The sequence below is a fragment of the Portunus trituberculatus genome, chromosome 32, assembly GCF_017591435.1.
Source record: "Portunus trituberculatus isolate SZX2019 chromosome 32, ASM1759143v1, whole genome shotgun sequence".
In the NCBI taxonomy this organism is placed as follows: domain Eukaryota; kingdom Metazoa; phylum Arthropoda; class Malacostraca; order Decapoda; family Portunidae; genus Portunus; species Portunus trituberculatus.
The window spans coordinates 10,796,618-10,818,639 of NC_059286.1; the positions used below are offsets into that span (position 1 = coordinate 10,796,618).

Here is a 22,022-nt window from a genome sequence, read left to right on the forward strand (position 1 = left end):
ACCAGGCGGGGCGCAGCAACACTTACCATGGAAGCTGCTGTTGTCCTGGTCAGCAGCTGGCAATCGTCTGTCACCCGGGTGGGAATCAAGTGACGAAATACTGATCTACTAAATAATGTACAGAAAACTATATCGTCTTGTGCAAATGTGGTTCTGGCAACAAATGAAGAAGTTAAAACATTTCCATCTCAAACTTTTGATCTAATAATGGATTTTTTTTTTTATGTAGGAAAGAGAGCCAACCAAGGATAACAAAATATTTAAAAAGGCCTTGTTCTAGATGAAGACATTTTCCGTGCAGAATTGTGTGTAGGTGGCAAAATCTAAATTTGCCAACATTTCACTTTATAACAAAATCCATAAGAAAAAGACCAGCTAACTTCCAGAGATTTCTTTTCGTTATCATTATTCATCGTGTGTGTGTGTGTGTGTGTGTGTGTGTGTGTGTGTGTGTGTGTGTGTGTGTGTGTGTGTGTGTGTGTGTGTGTGTGTGTGTGTGTGTGTGTGTGTGTGTGTGTGTGTGTGTGTGTGTGTGAGTGCTTGTGTATCTCTGCGATATTACGAATTAGCGAGGACGGTTGGATGTGGAGTGGCATGTTATTCATTACAGAACAATTCACAATAATCTACGTTGAGTTACGCTTTGTGCGGCGCGGGGAAGAAAATGTGTTTATTTCAATGCCCACCGATCCCTCTCTCTCTCTCTCTCTCTCTCTCTCTCTCTCTCTCTCTCTCTCTCTCTGTGTATTTGTGTGTGTGTGTGTGTGTGTGTGTGTGTGTGTGTGTGTGTGTGTGTGTGTGTGTGTGTGTGTGTGTGTGTGTGTGTGTGTGTGTGTGTGTGTGTGTGTGTGTGTGTGTGTGTGTGTGTGTTTGTGTATTGAGCAGACACACAATATCAGACATTATGAAGCACACACACACACACACACACACACACACACACCCCGGCCGGGTGGACACACACACACACACACACACACACACACACACACACACACACAGACTACACACACACACACACACACACACAACCACTCTCACACATAACAAAACAACAAAACCAAAACAATTCAAATAACAAAACCTTAAAATATACACACAAATAAGAAGAATAAAATCACTTACAAAACACACAAAAGAAATCAGCAATATTGAGAACACAAGGCCTCGCAAACACACACACACTAGGAGGCCAGCACAGAGAGGAATGTTGCGTTAGTGTCTACTGCAACATTATTAACAGATTGCAGCCAAAAAGATGACGAAGACCTGTCCTACTGGAATTTAATACTCCAGAGAGAGAGAGAGAGAGAGAGAGAGAGAGAGAGGTGAGTATTTAAGTGACACGTGGCAGAGACCTTCAGACGAGTTAAATATATGCGTAGAACAGAAAATACGTAAAAGAAAAGAAAAATGATGAAAAGATGGAAAAAATTAGAAATTCAATGGAAAAACGATAATTTTGGCTTCTTTTCCGAGATAGCCATAAAAGGATCGCTAAGAAAAAGATGGTAAGAAGAAAGGAAAAAAAGAAAGAAAAGGAAAGATTGATCACAAAAAATACAATAAGTTTTTTTTTCTTCTTTATTTAGTGAACGATATAAATAAGAGTATCTAATAAAGCAGAAAAACAACAAATTTTCACTGATTGGCATAAGTATTCTGTAAAAAGGAAAAAAAAACCTAAACAAAAAAGAAAAGAAAAAATGATACTAATATTTTTCCTTGTTTCCTCAGACACCAGAACAAAAAAAAAAGACTGATTAGAAAAAAAATCACGTTTTTTTTTTATTTTCAAGGCTTAAGAAGGAAGAAAAAAAGAAAAGAAAAAGAAAATAATAGCAATACATTTTTTTGTTTCCTGAGACACAAGAACGAAAAAAAAGACTGATCATAAAAGAAAACAAGGCATTTTTTTCCTGTTTATCCACACTTAAGTAAGAAGGAAAAAAAAAAAAAATAGAAGAAAATTAATAGCAATACATTTTCCTTGTTTCCTCAGACACCAAAAAAAAAAGACTGATTACAAAAGAAAATCACGTTTTTTTTATATTTTTAAGGCTTAAGTACTCAGTAGGAAGGAAAAAAAAGAAAAAAATAGAAGAAAATGAATAGCAATACTTTTTCCTTGTTTCCTCAGACGCAGACAGCAGAAGTACGGGAAAAGTAAACACGATAAGAAAAGTAAACACGATAAAAAAAAAAGAAGGAAGAAAAGAAAAAGGAAAAAAAGAAGAAAATAATAGCAATACTTTTTCCTTGCTTCCTCAGACGCCGGCAGCAGAAGTACAGGAAAAGTAAACACGATTAAAAAAAAATCACCAACGAAACTAAAACAAATGAAAAACGGAGCGATGAAATGTCAACACGAGGGAAATGCAGAATAAACAACGAGATAATATAACAAGAACAATAAATCATCAAGGAAAACACAGAATTTAAATAATGAAACATCGTTATTGAAAGAGAGAGAGAGAGAGAGAGAGAGAGAGAGAGAGAGAGAGAGAGAGAGAGAGAGAGAGAGAGAGAGAGAGAGAGAGAGTTAACGATAAAAATAAACTACAACAAATATCATAATAAACGAAACTAATCTCTCTCTCTCTCTCTCTCTCTCTCTCTCTCTCTCTCTCTCTCTCTCTCCCAATAACACACTAAGCACTGACAACACTTAACCTGGAGTGTTTGCAAGCTTCAGGTCAGTTGACAGAGTGTAAGGTGGTGTTGCTATTGTTGGGAAGAGTGTTGTTGTTGTTGTTGTTGTTGTTGTTGTGGATGTGGTGGTGATGGTGGTGGTGATAGTAGTATTAGTAGTAGTAGTAGTAGGAGTTATAGTGGCAGTAGTAATTATTGTTGTTATGGTTGTTCTATTCTGCTATTGCTGCTACTACTACTACTACTACTACTACTACTACTACTACTACTACCATTATTACTACTACTACTACAAATACCACTAATACAAATACCAGAACCACAACCACCATCAAAATAAAACAAAAACAACAGTAAAGTCATGAGATGCGAAAAGTTAATAATTCTACACTATTCTTCATTAGCAAGTTTGACTCTCTCTCTCTCTCTCTCTCTCTCTCTCTCTCTCTCTCTCTCTCTCTCTCTCTCTCAAGCAGTATTAGCAGGAGCGCGCGTGCCGAGGTAAACCCACTCAACTTGTCCGTCTCTTTGTCAATACACGCTGGTGGGAAGCAGCGGCACTGAGCATCAATCAACAGCGGAGAGACAGAGAATAAGAACACCGACCCGCGAGCCTCAACTCCACTCCACTCCGCGATAGGAGAGACAAATAAATGGAGCGGGAACAGCGAGTAAATGTGTCTTCATGGAACGTGACATGTGTGCGCTGTGCTTCGGAAAATGATGAATATATTTATGTGTCCGTGCGAGCGTGGCATTTCTGCATCCGTGGAGATAACAGCGATGACGGGGAGTGAGTGACTGGCGGCTGCTGGTGAACGTGACATCTCTCCCCGGGGTCTTCTAATGGACGAGAGGAGAGGCTGAAGGCTGAAGGCTGAAGGCAGGAAGGGTACGAGATGGAAGGAAGGCGGGTTTGCTCAGGCGTTGCAACATTCAGGAATTTTGCGGGTTTCTCCTCCTCCTCCTCCTCCTCCTCCTACTCCTCGCTTCCAGTCAACATTTTCTGGATTATGTCTCTGCTTGTGGTTGTTGTGAAGAGTTGGTCGTGGTTGTGGTGGTGGTGATGGTGTGGGTTAACAATGCGTTGTGGTTGTTTTTTCTCTTTCGTGTTCTTGTTGTTTCTTATTTTTTGTGGCTTTGTTCATGTTCTTGTTCCTGTCCTTCTTCATCAGTCTGTTTTTTTTTTTTTCTTTTCATTTTGTATTCTGCTGTTATTTTTTTTTCGTTTTTGTTTTTATTTCGTTGATGATTTTTTTCTTTCCATTTTTCTTTTTCTTTTCTTCTTCTTCTTTTTCTTCATTTTTACTTTTTTTATTCTTCCTCTTTTTCTCCTTTTGTTCCCTCTTTTATTCTTCCTCTTTTCTACCTTTCTTCTTTATATTATTCCTCTTTCTTTTCTTCTTCTTTTTCTTCTTCCTCTTTTCTTCTTTTCTTCTTTTAATTCTTCCTCTTTTTCTTTTTTTTTTTCTCTTTTTCTTTTCTTTTTCTTTTTCCATTTTTACTCTTCTTATTGTTATCATTATTATTCTACGTCTCTTTCTTTTCTATTTTATTTTCCTCTTCCTCTTCCTCCTTGTACACACTGATAACATTCTCGCTGCTATTCCTTTCGCCTCCTATTTTTCACCACAGCGTTTCTTCTCCGGTTCAACTAATTACTGAGCCAGGAATAATTACACAAACAAACCAAGAGAATTAAGCATAGGACTTACTGAAATAAAAATGAAGCAAAGAAAGAGTACAGTACCACACACGCTTGTATTAATGATTCGCTCACTAGTTTAATTCTTCATTCACTGGCCAGGTTACGGAACAATACTGGAATTTTTTTTTCGACATTTTGATTGACGGATCGTAAATTTAAATGGCTGAATGACAGACTGACTGACTGATTTATACACACACACACACACACACACACACACACACACACACACACACACACACACACACACACAATTCTCTCTCTCTCTCTCTCTCTCTCTAACTGCTCAAAATCTCAGCGGGAGGAAGATTAAGAGAAACATGTATAATGAACTGAACTTAATTGCTTATCTATAAAACAATCTCTCTCTCTCTCTCTCTCTCTCTCTCTCTCTCTCTCTCTCTCTCTCTCTCTCTCTCTCTCTCTCTGCTTTAGAAGTGAGCTTGAGACAAAAACAAGCAGAAATACCAGTCATTAAGTATTCATTTGACAAAGCCCCTTGACACACGCCTGGACAGAAGGTAAGGAGATAGGAGAAGAAAAGGCGAGCACAATTAAGAATGAAGACAAACTGGATCTCGTAAACATTCCCAGCAACCCAGACGTCTGCACCTGACAGCGTGGAAACAGCCGAGCAGCGGGAAAAAATATCCGAAACTCGTTCAAACTCGATTAGATTCAAGCTCTCTCTCTCTCTCTCTCTCTCTCTCTCTCTCTCTCTGTATTTTTCTAAAGGAATTGCCACGTGTAAGCTTGAAGGCATCTTACAGCTTTCTTTTTATTCATTTCTTGTGTTCTTAATCTCTCTCTCTCTCTCTCTCTCTCTCTCTCTCTCTCTCTCTCTCTCTCTCTCTCTCTCTCTCTCTCTCTCTCTCTCTCAGTATATCCTCAACAATAATGGCTTCTACTTGATAACAATAACACAAAGACTAACAGCTCGAATCTCACCACAACCACGACAACCACCACCACCACCACCACCACTACCACCACCTGCCTGATCACACACAAGACGCCGCGTTCCCCTGACAAGAATTCCTATTTGTACCACAGTGTATTCCAAGTTGATATATTTGGGTTAGAGAAACACTGTGCAGAAACGCAACAGTGATTTACAATGGAGAGGGAAATGAGATAGCAAAGGTTTCGAAGTCCCTCCCGTGATTAAATTTAAGTTAATTTACGGTTCTTTTTGTGTGAGGTTATTCAATTCTGTATTCTAACATGTACTTTTACGTTTTAGGTGGTGAGGTAGTTTAAAAATGGTATTCTATGTAGCAGTGTTTCAACATATGCTAAACTCTCTCTCTCTCTCTCTCTCTCTCTCTCTCTCTCTCTCTCTCTCTCTCTCTCTCTAAATGTTATAACTCGTATTTCTATTTTCCCGTGTGGCTTTTAACAATTCAACGGATACATATTCTGAACATTTAAACATGCCTGCCTTTCTCCACTACATTCCCACTATATTCCCCTATTCCCGTCTTCCACTAGGCCTGCAAACACTAAGATACCTCCACCAATCCTTCTAATCTCCTTTATTATCACCATTTCCCTTCCACATTACTCCACACACCCTTAAAACACTATTATATTCCCTCCCATCCACTCTAACCACCCATCTCCCTTTCCACCAAGCCTCCAAACACTTAGATCCAGCCAGCAATCCCTCTAATCCACTTTACTATCCTCCTCTCCTTCACCAAACACACCTGCGCCTCCACCGCTTCCCAAACCCCGCGGCACCACCAATACACATGTAGCGGGCGCGGTTCACTGGACAGAGGGCGGGATCGGAGCCTCCATTCCCTTCAAACATGCTACCAAACTGTCTCGGTCTAAACCCTGTGTCAGATCTTAAACACAGATGCAAAGGGAGACAATGGCTTTCCCTGGTAGTAAAGGCGAGTTTTGCCGGTGTTTTCTTAGTGTTCTTTCGCCACAGAGACGTGAGAGAATAAGTAAACATCATAGGGAAGTGTAATAATTGTCAAGGGAAAGGCTACAGAACGGTAACAAATTGCTGTGGACTAAACCCAGGTGTCAGATCCTATGCAGGGAAGCTTAGGACAAAGGATAGGAGGTCTTCTTTGCCTTTTATGGTTAGAGGTTAGGTAGAAAAAATATATGGAAAGAGTAAACGTAATAGATCTCTTGACACGAGCTAAAAAAAGTGTCAAGTCTTAGATACATAGACGATTAGGGAAAGAATACGAGGTTTCTGTTTACAAAATGAACATTACATGGGTTTTCTTTGCTTCCATCCATCATAGGATAAGACAAAAAGCTAAGAGCATCAAAGGAACAAAGTAAAGCGGAATAATAAACTGACTTGTACTAAAACAGGGTGCTAAATCTGAAGAAGAGACAGTAGAGGGAAGAAACGTGAACCTCTGAAAAGAAAAAGCACATAACATGGGTTTCTTGTGTACATTTTTGCCCTCAAATCGTGAATGAATAAATAAACGAGCTAAAGAACGATATGAAATGGTCTTGGACAAAACAAAACGTTATTCAATCTTTCACATAGACGCGGTGAAATCCCAAGTGAAATCCCAGATAATAAAATAGTCATAACCTGAGAATTCCTTGTATTTTGCACCACAGGAAAGTGAAAATAGGAAAAGGCAATAAGTATCAGATTATTTCCACAGAATCAAACAGAACACTCACAGAGAGAAAAAAAAAAACACACTCCACTTATTGATACGCTTCACTTGAATCTACCGGAGGCAAAAGATGGAGAAAGGAATCCGGGAAAAGAGAGAGAGAAAAAAAAAAAAAGAAACTGATATTACTGGTTCAGCCTCCGTTCATGTGGAAAGTTGGGAGAGTAATCCGCTTGCATCCGGATCCGAGAAGGCTGATACTCGTGTCCTCCGCGCGGCAAAGAATTGGACGGACTCGATAATGGATTCTTGGGATATCCAATGTAGCTCGCCACTCGTCCCTCGCCAGGTAACCCGCAGAGTAATAACATCTTTGCTTACCGCTCCGTTTTCTGTCAAGCTTTATCGCGGCTACTTCCTTCCCTCTTTTTCCTTTCTTTTCATCTATTCTTTTTCTCTTATTTTTTCTGATTCATTTGTCTTTTTAGTTGATTTTTTTGTAATGTCAAAAGAAATAGTGTTTTTATTTCCTCTCCATTTTCTGTCAAGCTTTACCGCGGCTAGTTTTCTGTTTTTTCTTTCTTTTTTTTTCCTTCTATTTTTTTATTGGTTTGTCTTTTTTACCTGTTTTTTTTCGTAAACATCAAAATTAAGTGTTTTTTTTTTTTTGTCTATCCGTTTTCTGTCAAGCTTTACCAAGACTAGTTTCCTGTTTTTTTTTCCTTTCTTTTTATCTATTTTTCCTTCTATTTTCTTATTGATTTCTTTAGTTCTTTTTTTTTCGTAAACATCAAAAGTAATTGTGTTTTTTTTTGTTTGTCTATACTTTTTCAGTCAAGCTTTTCCGTGACTAGTTCCCTGTTTTCCTTTCTTTTTTTCTATTTTTTTCCTTCTATTCTCTTATTAATTTGTCTTTTTTAATCCTGCTTTTTCTTCGCAAACACCAAATGCAGTAGTGTTTTTCTATCCGTTTTCTCTCAAGTTCCTATTTCCCGGTGTTTTTTCTTTCTTTTTTTTTTTTTTTTTTCTTATTGATTTATCTTTTGACTTGTTTTTCTTATAATATCAAAAGTAATAGTGTTTTTGCTTTCCTCTTCATCTCCTCTCAAGCTTTACCTTTTTTCTTTTATTTTTTAGTTTTATTCCTAATTTTCTGTCTGTTTTCACTTCTTTTTCCTTATTACTTTTGAATGAACTTATTTTCTCATTATATTCAAAAGTAAGTGTTTTTTTTTTTTTTTGCTTTCCTCTCCATCTTCTATCAAACTTTGCCGTTATTAGTTCTCTGTTTTTCCTTTCACTTTTTTTTACTTTTATTACTAATTTTCCGTCATTTTCCCTTGTTTTTTTCTTTCTTACTTTCTCATTATATTCAAAAGTAATAATGTTTTTTTTTTTTTGCTTTCCTCTCCATCTTTTATCAAACTCTATCGTGATTAGTTACCTGTTTCTCCTTTCCTTTTTTTTTCTTGTTTTTATTTTATTTCCTTACTGATTTATCTTTTTAATTTTTTATATGAAAAGTAATAATTTTTCTTTTCCTTTCCTCTCCACCTTTTATCAAGCTCTATCGTGACTATTTCCTTTTCTCTTGTATTTTTTTTTTACTGTTATTCCTAATTTCCAGTCTTTTTCACTATTTTTCTTGCTTACTTTCTCATTATATTCAAAAAGTAATAATGTTTTTTGCTTACCTCTCCGTTTTCTGTCAAGCTTTACCGCGTTTAGTTCCCTGTTTTTCTTTTTTTTTTCTCTTACTTTTAATCCTACTTTGTTATTGATTTATCTTTGTTTTTTTTCTTATTATCTAAAGTAATAATGTTTTTGTTTAACTATCTGTCTTTTCCCAAGATTTATCGTGACTAGTTTCCTGTCCTTTCTTTATTTTCTTATTTACGTTTTTTTTTTCCTAATTTCTTATTGTTTTCTTTTTCCACTTTCCCTCACTTCTACTCATTTTCTTATTCAGCGACGGTATGAAAAATCTAAAATCCGTCAGTCATTTTAACTTTTTTTCTTTCTCTCATCAATAGATAACATGATTTACCTTACACTTTCCTATTTCTCTCCCTCCTCCCTCTCCCACACACACACACACACACACACACACACACACACACACACACACACACACACACACACACACACACACACACAACGCCATCTTGGTTTCCCGCCAGAGCAAGTGAGAGGGAGAGAAAAAAATATGTCGTTGTCAGTCATTTTTTTTTTTCCTCTCCTTCACTTTGGCTCAACGTCTTGTTTTTCTCGTATTTTTTTTCTATTCTTTGCTGCTTTTCGCTCGCATCTCATTCCAAAAACTGAGAAAACAGGATCACGTTTTTTTATTTTTCTCCCGTTCCATTCATCTTTCTCTTCATCTTTATTCTTTTCGTCCTCTCACATTGTTTAATTTTTCGTACCGTTCATCTTTTTTTTTTCATCAACTCTTCATAATTTTCAACTTAACACGTGTATTTTGTCTCTTAATTAATTGTCTTTTCTATTTTTTTCTATGAAATTCCTTTTGTATGTCTTTAATTTGGTTTGCAATAATACTCTTTATCTTTTATTTTTTTTTTCAGGTACACGAATATTTCTTCTTATCAAGTTTTCTTTAATCTGCTTCTTTTTTTAGTTATATTTTGCTGACCTTCACTATAACACACTAGAAAAAGCAGGAAGTTTCTTTGATTCCCAACTGTCCTTCCACTCTACAAACTATTCTTTACCTTCTGTATTTTCTATATTGTATTTTCTTCTATCTACGTATCAATGTAGGATATTACAATAGAACTAATTTCCTCTACTCATTGCTTTATTTATTCCTCTCTACTTTTTGTTTCTTCTCTATCGCTTTAAATTTACTATTCAAATCATCACTGTAGATTTAATCCCTTAAGTACTAAGAGACGTTTCCATATTAGTTTTTCTTATTATTCAGTGACTTCATACAGCTTCAGAAACTTATTGGGGGGGATTGAAATAGTGAAGACTGTGGCCATTAGTCTTTTCAACCCCCACAGACCCTTCCTAATATCAATAAAATGGTCTAATCGTACACAAACTCAAGGTAAAACTGCGTCTCATAACTGAAGGGGATAAGGTGTTTCTCTTATGCCACTTCCCTCCCTCTTAATTTATTCATATCATCCTTCCTAAATCCTCTTTGGCACACTTTCGTTACCTTCATGTCAGGAGATAGAGAAATAAGAACATACCGGTAACTCCTCTTTATTAATTCCTATTTCCTTTCCGCGCCATCCTGGTCATTTCACTACCAAAGTTTCAAGAGATAAAGAAACACCAGGCAGTTCCTCTTGCAATGTCTCTTTCCTTCGTCCTTTTACTCCTCTTGCCCCATTAGTCCCGGCCTCCTGTGCTTCCAATCGTATTCTGGGGCCAAGTCAAGAGACTGCGTTAAGAGGAGAAGCGATCACTGCCAGTCACACTTTTCACTCTTTCCTCAAGGCGCCTCAGTTCCTCTTATCTCCTTATCTTTTATCTTTTGTCTCTCGTATCAGTTTCCTGGTTAAAACTCGTTCATCTGTCTGAGTCACTTTCCTTACCTTACTTTTCTCTTTCTCTCCCTTTTCCCGACCCATTCTTCCCTACCTCCCCAATTGAAATAGCCAGCAATAGATATTTTCATCTTCCTCATCTTCTTCTTCGTCCTCCTCTCCCCCTTCTCTTTCTCTGAGCTCGTTATTAAGTCAAACGTTCCTGTATTTGCGTCTGTCATACACGTTTCGTCTTTTTCCTTCCCCTGAGAGACAAGACCATCTTACAACGAAGGAGGAGAAAGAGGAATAAAGAAAGATAGCAGGACATCAACTGCAAATAAGTATCCTTGCATCAAAGTACCTGTTTTATATACATTTTTTTTTTCAAGCCAATCGAAATCAAGAAAAGGTTATAAGAGTAAGAAAGACAAATACAAGTGTAGGTAGAACAGTCCGGCATCAATTGACCTTTCCATCTTGTGTTTTTAAGGTGGTAATAAAGAGATAAGATAGACAGACCGACAAGAAGACTGGCATATTGATTGGCAGTCCTGAAACACTGACTGAATGAATGACTACCAAACACAGACGAGAGAGAGAGAGAGAGAGAGAGAGAGAGAGAGAGAGAGAGAGAGAGAGAGAGAGAGCGAGAGAGCGAGAGAGAGAGAGAGAGAGAGAGAGAGAGAGAGAGAGAGAGAGAGAGAGAGAGAGAGAGAGAGAGAGAGAGAGAGAGAGAGAGAGAGAGAGAGAGAGAGAGTCAATGTTTTAAAAGTCAGAGAGGAGGAAAGAAAGTGGAGGACAAGTAAAGATGGCAGAAGAGAAAGACGATGAAAAAGAGGAGGAGGAGGAGGAGGAAGAAGATGAGGAGGAAGAGGAAGAGAAGGACACCGGAATGCCGTTAAACAAAAGAAGGAAAAAGAAAAAGAAAAAAATGGGAAACACTAAAAAATAATGGAAAATATAGTAATAAGAAAAAAAGATATTAGTAGTAGTAGTAGTAGTAGTAGAAGGAGGAGGAGGAGGAGGAGGAGGAGGAGGAGGAGGAGGAGGAGGAGGAGGAGGAGGAGGAGGAGGAGGAGGAGGAGGAGGAGGAGGAGGAGGTGTAGTGATAAAACCAACGTCAAAGAGAAGAATAAGACAAAAAATACAAAGCAGAAGGAGGAAGAGGAGCAGGAAGAAAAGGAGAAGGAGAAGGAGAAGGAGAAGGAGAAGGAGAATGAAGAGGAGGAGGAGGAGAAGAAGGAGGAGGAGGAGAGAGGAGGAGGAGGAGGAGGAGGAGGAGGAGGAGGAAAAGACAGGCAAGTGGGCTGTAGAATGGAATGGATTTATAAAGAAAGAAGAGTTAGGAAAAGGAGACCAATAAACTATGAACGTAAAGGGAGAAAAGGAGGAGGAGGAGGAGGAGGAGGAGGAGGAGGAGGAGGAGGAGGAGGAGGAGGAGGAAGAAGAGGAGAAGGAGGAGAAGGAAGTAAAGGAGGAGAGAGAAAGACAGAGAAACGGCAGTATAGGATAAAAAAAAGAGCAAGAATATGAGAGAGAGAGAGAGAGAGAGAGAGAGAGAGAGAGAGAGAGAGAGAGAGAGAGAGAGAGAGAGAGAGAGAAACAAATGGTGGATGAAGAGGAAGAGCAAACGGAAGGAAGAACAGGAACGGAAGGAAGATGAGGAGGAGGAGGAGGAGGAGGAGGAGGAGGAGGAGGAGGAGGAGGAGGAGGAGGAGGAGGAGGAGGAGAGCGCGTGCGGACTCAGCTGGTCTGGGTGGGAGAGCTTCACCCCGTCAGTTGTCGCCAGCTTGGTCCGGCGCGCGTGTGTGAGTGGGCTCCTGTACGTAGTCCCCTTTCCTCTCTGTCCGTAAACCTGAATGTGTGCCTGTATGTGTGCGTGTACGTATGTGTGTGTTATTCCCTCCCTGCGTGTGTGTGCGTGTGGGTCCGTGAGGCGATGGGCGAGTCCGTGGCCGTGGTGGGAGTGCTTTGTTCGTGTACATTGGTTAGAGGTTAAAAAAAAGTTTCCATGCAAGTTTTGAGACAAGATGAGTGAAAGTTTTCGTACAAACCGTCACGTTAAAAGTTACGGCGAGTGGCAAATGACGGAGAACGGATGGGAAAAAGTGTGTGTTACGTGTTACCAATGCGGAATGAATAAAATAATAAGCATAAGAGGATCAAGAACCTAAGAGTGCTCACGTTTGGAAATTATACGTAAGGGGAAAGATAGAATTATTAAGTGTCGCTGGAGCTTCACTTTTTTTCCCCTTCTCTCTCTCTCTGGTATGGTAAGATGCATAAATTCTCCGTGAGTGATTTGACGTGTGTTCCGGCGAGACTTATTATTCTGCAAGATGGAGAGTGTGTGTGTGTGTGTGTGTGTGTGTGTGTGTGTGTGTGTCGAAGGAAACATTGTGAAGTGGGAGAAGGTAAATCAAGATGTGATGAAGCTGAATGGCAGAACGCAGAAGTAAATCACGGTATGCAACACACACACACACACACACACACACACACACACACACACACACACACACACACACACACATACACACACAAAGCGAGAAAATGAATGAAAAATACCGTCGGTGCTTGCAGTTAAAGGGGAAAAATGTGAGGAAAACAGGGTAAAGCTGAGACAAAGACAGCAAGACACTCAGCAAGAACATTCAAGCTGACGAGAGCGTGACGTGACTCAAACTGACGTGAGTGTCTGTATGTCTGTCTGTATGTCTGAGTCGCCTGAAGTCCTAAACTGACTGACTTGCTGACCACCCGCCTACATCAATAACACGCCATAACGACACACTCACACACACTCACACTCACACACACACACACACACACAGTAGTAGAAGATTCACGTTTTACTAAGTGTTTTGAAATTATGTGATTGTTTTTCAGTGCAATAGTGAACTGATGATGAAGATATGCATGTAATAGAAAGTTCTTTTTCTGCTGCAACATGAACACGTATACACAAAATTTAGATACAGGTTCGATTATAATTAGAACCAAAATGCACATACGCATTAGATATTCCTCTAATAAAAACTCTTTTCGCTCTTACTTCTATCTTTAAACATTGAAATATACGTATATCAAATAATGTGTGAACAGATGACAAATACTTACAGAAAATACTTTGTAACATACCAGCTCTCTCTCTCTCTCTCTCTCTCTCTCTCTCTCTCTCTCTCTCTCTCTCTCTCTCTCTCTCTCTCTCTCACACACACACATTAGACCAAATTTCACTAACCACAAAAATACAAAAGCAAACAAAAATAAACTTAAAAAGACATAATGAAACTAACACCCCGTTTGAAATAAAAATTCTCCCACCACACACCCAAACACACCTCCCCCGATAACCTCCCCATCCACCAAGCCACCACGCCCACACACACCCACCCATCCACCCACCAGTACCCCCCACCACTTTCCCATGGCATTATCACGTATTACAATCCACGAGGTCCACATAATCCCAGCACAAACAACACACAACACACAACACCATAAATAGCAGCTGTTCGGGTCCCGGCGGTGGCGTGATGGGAGCCGAGAAATGTCTAAACAAGTCAAGAGTCACACAAAAACTGGGGTATCGCGTCGGTCAATTATTGAAACAGAGCGTAATGTTGTGATATGACGGATCCAAACACTAGGGAATCAATGCGCTTGTTCCTTCCGACCTGGGGAAGTAAATAAGGAAAAGGGAAAGGAGAGAGAGAGAGAGAGAGAGAGAGAGAGAGAGAGAGAGAGAGAGAGAGAGAGAGAGAGAGAGAGAGAGAGAGAGAGAGAGAGAGAGAGAGAGAGAGAGAGAGAGAGAGAGAGAGAGAGAGAGAGAGAGAGAGAGAGAGAGAGAGAGAGAGAGAGAGAGAGAGAGAGAGAGAGAGAGAGAGAGAGAGAGAGAGAGAGAGAGAGAGAGAGAGAGAGAGAGAGAGAGAGAGAGAGAGAGAGAGAGAGAGAGAGAGAGAGAGAGAGAGAGAGAGAGAGAGAGAGAGAGAGAGAGAGAGAGAGAGAGAGAGAGAGAGAGAGAGAGAGAGAGAGAGAGAGAGAGAGAGAGAGAGAGAGAGAGAGAGAGAGAGAGAGAGAGAGAGAGAGAGAGAGAGAGAGAGAGAGAGAGAGAGAGAGAGAGAGAGAGAGAGAGAGAGAGAGAGAGAGAGAGAGAGAGAGAGAGAGAGAGAGAGAGAGAGAGAGAGAGAGAGAAAGGATGTGTGTGTGGGGAGGATATCATCACAGATAGATCACAAATAAAACATGAAACAGATATGAAATTCACACTCAGGTCAGCGGGAAAAGGTCACGCTCATTGCTTCGTGCATGGCTGACCTTTGACCTTTCTTCCGTCGGCTCTCGGGGGATCAAAGAGCAAAGCTTCGTATGGTGAAAAATAAAGTTATGAATTAATGTAAAGCTCCAGAAAGTTGTTGGGATTTTAATTCGTTATTATTATTATTATTATTATTATTATTATTATTATTATTATTATTATTGTTATTATTATTACCATTGGCAGTAGTAGCAGTAGTAGTAGTAGTATTGGTAGTAGTAGTGGTGGTAGTAGTAGTAGTAGTAGTAGTAGTAATAATAATAATAGTAATAGTAATAGTAGTAGTAGTAGTAGTAATAGTGGTAGTAGTAGTAATAATATTAGTAGTTGAAGTAATAGTAGTAGTAGTAGTGCGCATATTTACTTTCTTTAACACACCTAGAAGTAATAAGATAAGAAGCAGGAAAAAAAAGCAGAAGAAAAAAAAAATTGACGGAATGAACCCAGAAAACTAAGACCAACAAAAAAGTGACAAAAAAAAAAAAAACAGAACGAAACGAACAGAACCAGAAAGAGAAAACGGGAAACACAACTCGGAAGAAAACCCAACAAAACCAGACCCAAACCAACCAAACCAAACAAAACGAAACAAAACTCACATCGAAACAAAATCACCCGAGAGAGAAATTGCATGAAAACCGCAGGGCTTGGAAGGAAAGGAAGGAAAAGAATTGCAAAGGGGATTTTTTTAGAGTAATGCCTCACAAATCCCATTAATTTAGATGGTGAATGTGGTCAATACTCTTTCTTCTTGTAGCGGCCTGGGATTTATACACGCTCAAGAGGAGAATAATTAAAATGAGAGAGAGAGAGAGAGAGAGAGAGAGAGAGAGAGAGAGAGAGAGAGAGAGAGAGAGAGAGAGAGAGAGAGAGAGAGAGAGAGAGAGAGAGAGATACACAGACAGATAGATAGATGAATAGATAGATATACAGACAGACAGAAAGATAGACAGACAGACACACACATACAGAGTAATAGATACACAGATAGATAGATAGATAGATAGATAGAGAGATAGAGATAGATAGATAGATAGATAGATAGAGAGAGAGAGAGAGAGAGAGAGAGAGAGAGAGAGAGAGAGAGAGAGAGAGAGAGAGAGAGAGAGAGAATACATAAGCAAAAAACTGTATATTCATTTTTTCTTTCCTGGCTAAAAAAAATTAAAGCAGCACACGGGAGAGAGAGAGAGAGAGAGAGAGAGAGAGAGAGAGAGAGAGAGAGAGAGAGAGAGAGAGAGAGAGAGAGAGAGAGAGAGAGAGAGAGAGAGAGAGAGAGAGAGAGAGAGAGAGAGAGAGAGAGAGAGAGAATTTTACAGGTGTCCTTAATTAGACATTTTCCCACGCAGGTGACCCGGATACATATATAACACAGCAATGTGAATCAAGAACAGGTGAATAATTGATGCTCTAATTAACCTATGGCGCGGTGACACAGAGGAAGCAAGGGCGCGGAGGGAAGGAGTGACAGCTTAGTGAAACAGGAGAGTCTCGTACTGTGTGACTGCTGATTACTTACTGAAAACTTGTCAATTCAAATCATCAACCAAAACGAGACGAAAGGAGAGTTTAATATTGATGAGATTAAGTCATATGGTTTGTTGTTTAGTAGATTGTTAATGTAGTGTATATATATTTCAATAGTTAGTGCTGGAAAGTATATATATAGTTAGGTTTTTATTTTACTCGTTGTGATGTCGAAGCAATAAGAGAAAGTGGGAAGCAAAACTGGAGATAAGTGACTATACGAGTGTCTAGGATGTTGCTTTAGTTATACTTGGCACTTAATTGAGAAACGAGTGGGTGACATGAAGCGTGTCTGAGGAAAAACACAAACAAACAAACAAAGAACCAGGAATATCAATCTAGTATAGAAAAAAAATAAGTAAGGAAAAAAAAAGGACACGAAACACACCAATCAAAAAAAAAATCTTGAGTGACGAAATGAACTAGGAATCTTAAACCAATCTAAGGAAAAAGGCTTAAAAAAGTGACAAAAATACGGAAAGCTTACTTTATTTAGAAAAAAGAAACTAAGTGAGGAAAAGAAGAAAAACTAGATTCCAAACCAGTTAAGAAATAAAAGGCTTGAAAGTGAACTAAGATAAACCTAAAACTTGAATAAAACTTGCCTACTTACTTGCCTAGTTACTGACACTGTCCTTCCGTGAGTGGCAGTGAAAGGGTTACAGTAGGCGAGGCAATATGAGGAACCAGGGAACTGCTACTGTTACGTTCACTGCTTCACTGCTGTTACTCTCCCTGCTGCTGCTGTTACTGCTGCACCCTGCCCTCTCAAGCTCTCCACTAAATAAAGGTAAGTTACAGGAGATTCACCTCGTTATTCTTGTCTTTCTCTCTTCCAGGTAACTATTTTTTTTGTGCCTGGTTGTTTAAATAGCTTGAATAATTGTTTCTTTCACTGCCACTGACAATATCGTGCGTCCCAATTGCAGGGTTTGTCTTGGGATTAACATTAACAATACGACGTGTTTTCGTGAGCGTGATAAATGAATGCAAACAATGGAATTCTGACATATTGTGCGCCACTTGCAAACACACACACACACACACACACACACACACACACACACACACACACACACACACACACACACACACACACACACACACAGAGTAAACACAAGGTTGCAGGGAATGATCTAATTCTGAACTTCATCTCCCAATAGTAAGTTAATGATAGTGAAATGTTATGAGGGGATTTCCACGACTTTGTCCATAATTAACAATAACTCTTCACATAAATTAAGGAATGGAATTACACGCACAACGTATTGTCAAATGTAAAGGAAACAACGAAATTATTCAAAGCTTTCGTATCATCTTTTCAGACTTTTTTAGTTGTTTAGCGCGCCGTGTATAGTAAAAAGTTATCAAACCATACTCGACATTCATAATCTTATTACTGTAGATATCTGATGAGTTTCCATGGACACACACACAGTGAAAAGAAGAGGAATGCTTTATGTAACCGTAGAAGAAAAGGTTAATTTAAGTTGGCATTTCCTAAAGAGGACATTACAAAAAGATACTCAATGAACAACATAAAAACATAAGAAAATTAGGCAATCTGTAGGAGGCTGTCAGACAAACACGTGGCGGTCCCTCTGTGAATAAAGCTTCCATCAATCATACCCATCCATAAATTTGTCCAATATTTTTTTAAAGCTCCCACTTGACTGAACACTAACAGCAATTAGGTCTTTTCTAAGCGAGAGAACAATTTAACTCAGACACTATTGCACACGATCAATGCTATTGAAATATGACATCCAAGGCAAACAGACTGATATTGTGAAAAGCAAGACTGAAAACAGAATGAGCGATGAAACAGACAAAGCCGTTAGTGTATGCTGTTCTATATTTACCCCTATAATTGTTCGGTGACTGAAATTAAATGTGTGTCACGGCACCGGTGCGAAACAGTTAAAGGGAAGCGAGAATAGAGTAAAACAACGCGTCTGAAAAGTTAAAGGTCATTAAAGGAACATTTTTTTCCTCGCACTGAAAGACTTACGAAATATAAAATAAAGTCTAAAAAATGTAAATCGAGAATATAATACCCCATAAAGCACAAACTACTGAAATATTCTACATAAATTTGAAGCTGTTAATAAATGACACTAGTTGATATGAATGTGACCGTGAACACAGTAAACAAAACTGGAAAAAAAAGTATATACAGATAAAATATATGATGTGTGTGTGTGTGTGTGTGTGTGTGTGTGTGTGTGTGTGTGTGTGTGTGTGTGTGTGTGTGTGTGTGTGGCAACAAAAGCTAGTTACAGAATGGCTCAAAAGAAAGTAAAAAAAAAAATTGTCTGCTGAAGTTTCGAGAGAGAGAGAGAGAGAGAGAGAGAGAGAGAGAGAGAGAGAGAGAGAGAGAGAGAGAGAGAGAGAGAGAGAGAGAGAGAGAGAGAGAGAGAACGAGCTTTATTTTACCGATTCTCTTTATTTTACCGATTCTCTCTCTCTCTCTCTCTCTCTAACTCGCTCCTCGTTTTTTTTTATCTACTTGTTTACGACCACTGCTACAAACCCTTTCACATTAATTCCCTTTTTGGCTCAGCGTGAGAGTGTATGAACCAAAGCATTCACGTACATTTGCATACATGTAAGTGTGAGAGCATGCACACGCCCCGGAGCACATACACGTGTACTAACCGCTTCCACCGTGATCCTCGCAAAGAGAGAAAAAAAATGTACGCAAAAAAAATAATAAATAAATAAAAAATAAAAAAATGAAACTCGTAGCGGGAAAAAAAAAAGTACAAAAAAGGATGCTAGAAATATGTGTTCTTTTGTGGAGTTGCGTGACTTTCAAAAGGTGAATGTGGGGGGGAGGTGGAACAGGAGGGTACAGGTGAGAGGATGAAAGAGGGAAGGTAAAATGGATTCAAGCTAAGATGTGGAATGGAAAAAGGAAAGAGGACAAAAAATGGAAGGAATGAAAGAAAATTAAGAAAAGGAAAAGAGAAGAGAGTCAGGTGAGAGGATGAAAAGGTGAAAGTAAAATGGATTCAAGCTAAGATGTGGAATGGAAAAAGGAAAGAGGACAAAAAATGGAAGGAATGAAAGAAAATTAAGAAAAGGAAAAGAGAAGAGAGTCAGGTGAGAGGATGAAAAGGTGAAGGTAAAATGGATTCAAGCTAAGATGTGGAATGGAAAAAGGAAAGAGGATAAGAAATGGGAGGAATGAAACCAAATTAAGAATAGGAAGTGAATAGGAAAGAAGAGGGACAAGAAAGAGGATGAAAAATGGAGTGTTAAAATGGATTTAGGCTTAGAATTTGGAATGGAAAAAGGGAAGAAGTTAAGAAATGTAAGGAATGAAACAAAATGAAGGAACGGAAAGGAAAAAGGAAGAAGAGGGACAAGGGAGAGCATGAAAAAGGAAAAGTAAAACGGATTCAAGTTAAGACATGGATTGGAAACGGTAAGGAGATTAAGAAAAGGAAAGGTAAAAGAAATACAGTCAAGAAAAGGAAGTGAAAAGAGAAAATCATATTCAAAATGGGAAAGGTTGTGCTGGAAAAGGAAAAAAATACAATGATTTTTTTTTTTAACATTCATAAAGAAACTTGAATTATGAGGAAAAAAATAAAACTTAAAGGGAAGAAAGAGAAAATTCACATATTACTCATATTTCTTTCTTTACAAATTGGAATATGGAAAGAAAGCACACACAGACACACACACACACACACACACACACACACACACACACACACACACACACACACACACACACACACACACACACACACACACACACACACACACACACACACACATACACACACACATACACACACACACAGCACAAAATTTGGAGCATTATTTAAAGGGGGAGAAAAAGAAAACTACACCCTCAATAATTAAAAGAAAAAATTGAACCATTTATTAAAGAGAGAGAGAAAAAAGATAGAAACATCACATATAACGTTCCCCATTACCTGTCATTTCATCTCTGGCAAAAAATAAAAACTAGGAATTGAAAAAAAAAATATTACCCCAATAGTTACAGAAAAATATTGGAACACCACTTAGAGACAAAAAAATAAATAAAAACACGCATAAAATGACCAATATAAAACTTGAGAAAAAAAAAAAAACACTGATAATTGCAACTAACAACATCAAATACCTTCATAAAAAGCCGGTGCCATCAGTTACAACCTTTTACAACAACTTACAACGCCAAATACCTTCATAAAAAATACCTTCACAACAAGTAATGACATCAAATACCTTCATAAAAAGCCGGTATCATCACTAACAATCCTTACAACTTACAAAAACAAATAACCTCATAGAAAAAACCGGTACCGTTGATAACAACCCCATACAACCAATAACACCAAATGCCCTCATAGAAATAACCGGTACCATTAATTACAACCCGTACAACAACTAACAAAACCAAATACCTTAATAAAAAACCGGGAACATTACTAAAAACCTTCGCTAAATTCTTTCATATCGCTCGTTGGAGAAACCCGGCCATTTTCAACCCAGCGCCTTACCGGTCACACAATAGGTAGAGAGAGTGAGGGCGGTTTCTTATCAGCGTGTAGTAGAAGTGCACGAGAAACAAAAGCGAAGGAAAGACAATGTATGGCAGTATATTCCACCTAACTCGTGCGACTCCATTAAAAGGAGACAAAAAAGGAAAAGAAAAAATGAGAAGGGAAAAGTCAGTAAAACAGCCTCTAATCTTGTGTTTTTCGATATTGTCTTGGTGTGTGTGTGTGTGTGTGTGTGTGTGTGTGTGTGTGTGTGTGTGTGTGTGTGTGTGTGTGTGTGTGTGTGTGTGTGTGTGTGTGTGTGTGTGTGTGTGTGTGTGTGTGTGTGTGTGTGTGTGTGTGTGTGTGTGTGTGTGTGTGTGTGTGTGTGTGTGTGTGTGTGTGTGTGTGTGTGTCTGTCTGTAGATAATTGAATGTTGTCTTTCTCTCTCTCTCTCTCTCTCTCTCTAAATTCACGCCGGCAAAGTAATTATGGTCAAAGTAATTATGGTCTCTCTCTCATCCTGTGTGTGTGTGTGTCTGTGTGTGTCTCTCTGTGTGTCCTGTGTGTGTGTGTGTGTGTGTGTGTGTGTGTGTGTGTGTGTGTGTGTGTGTGTGTGTGTGTGTCCCAGGCAAGGTAATGTATTTGTGGTCGTAAAGTGTTGTATAGATCATGTTTTAGCGTCATTCGTCATCATTGTTTGGGTTAACTTAGGTACAAACTAACATTTTTCAATTTTATTCCACATATCAGTTTTTCTTATAATTTTTGGCATATATGTAAGAGAGAGAGAGAGAGAGAGAGAGAGAGAGAGAGAGAGAGAGAGAGAGAGAGAGAGAGAGAGAGAGAGAGAGAGAGAGAGAGAGAGAGAGAGAGAGAGAGAGAGAGAGAGAGAGAGAGAGAGAGAGAGAGAGAGAGAGAGAGAGAGAGAGAGAGAGAGAGAGAGAGAGAGAGAGAGAGAGAGAGAGAGAGAGAGAGAGAGAGAGAGAGAGAGAGAGAGAGAGAGAGAGAGAGAGTGTGTGTGTGTGTGTGTGTGTGTGTGTGTGTGTGTGTGTGTGTGTGTGTGTGTGTGTGTGTGTGTGTGTGTGAGAGAATATCACCAATGATTCACACTCACACACCCACACACTACTAGAGAGAGAGAGAGAGAGAGAGAGAGAGAGAGAGAGAGAGAGAGAGAGAGAGAGAGAGAGAGAGAGAGAGAG

General features: G+C 38.9%; 1 protein-coding gene across 2 annotated transcripts in view; it reads left to right on the forward strand.

The window, feature by feature from the left end:
* The first annotated feature begins 12,243 nt into the window (after positions 1-12,243).
* Positions 12,244-22,022, forward strand: part of LOC123511916 (protein amalgam-like) — a 364,685-nt gene continuing 354,906 nt past the window's right edge. For both annotated transcript variants that reach the window (XM_045267995.1, XM_045267996.1), the window contains exons 1-2: positions 12,244-12,291; positions 16,140-17,107. In XM_045267995.1, the coding sequence (XP_045123930.1) occupies positions 16,996-17,107 (112 nt within the window). In that variant the 5' untranslated portion in view covers positions 12,244-12,291; positions 16,140-16,995. The remainder of the gene's footprint in view (positions 12,292-16,139; positions 17,108-22,022) is intronic.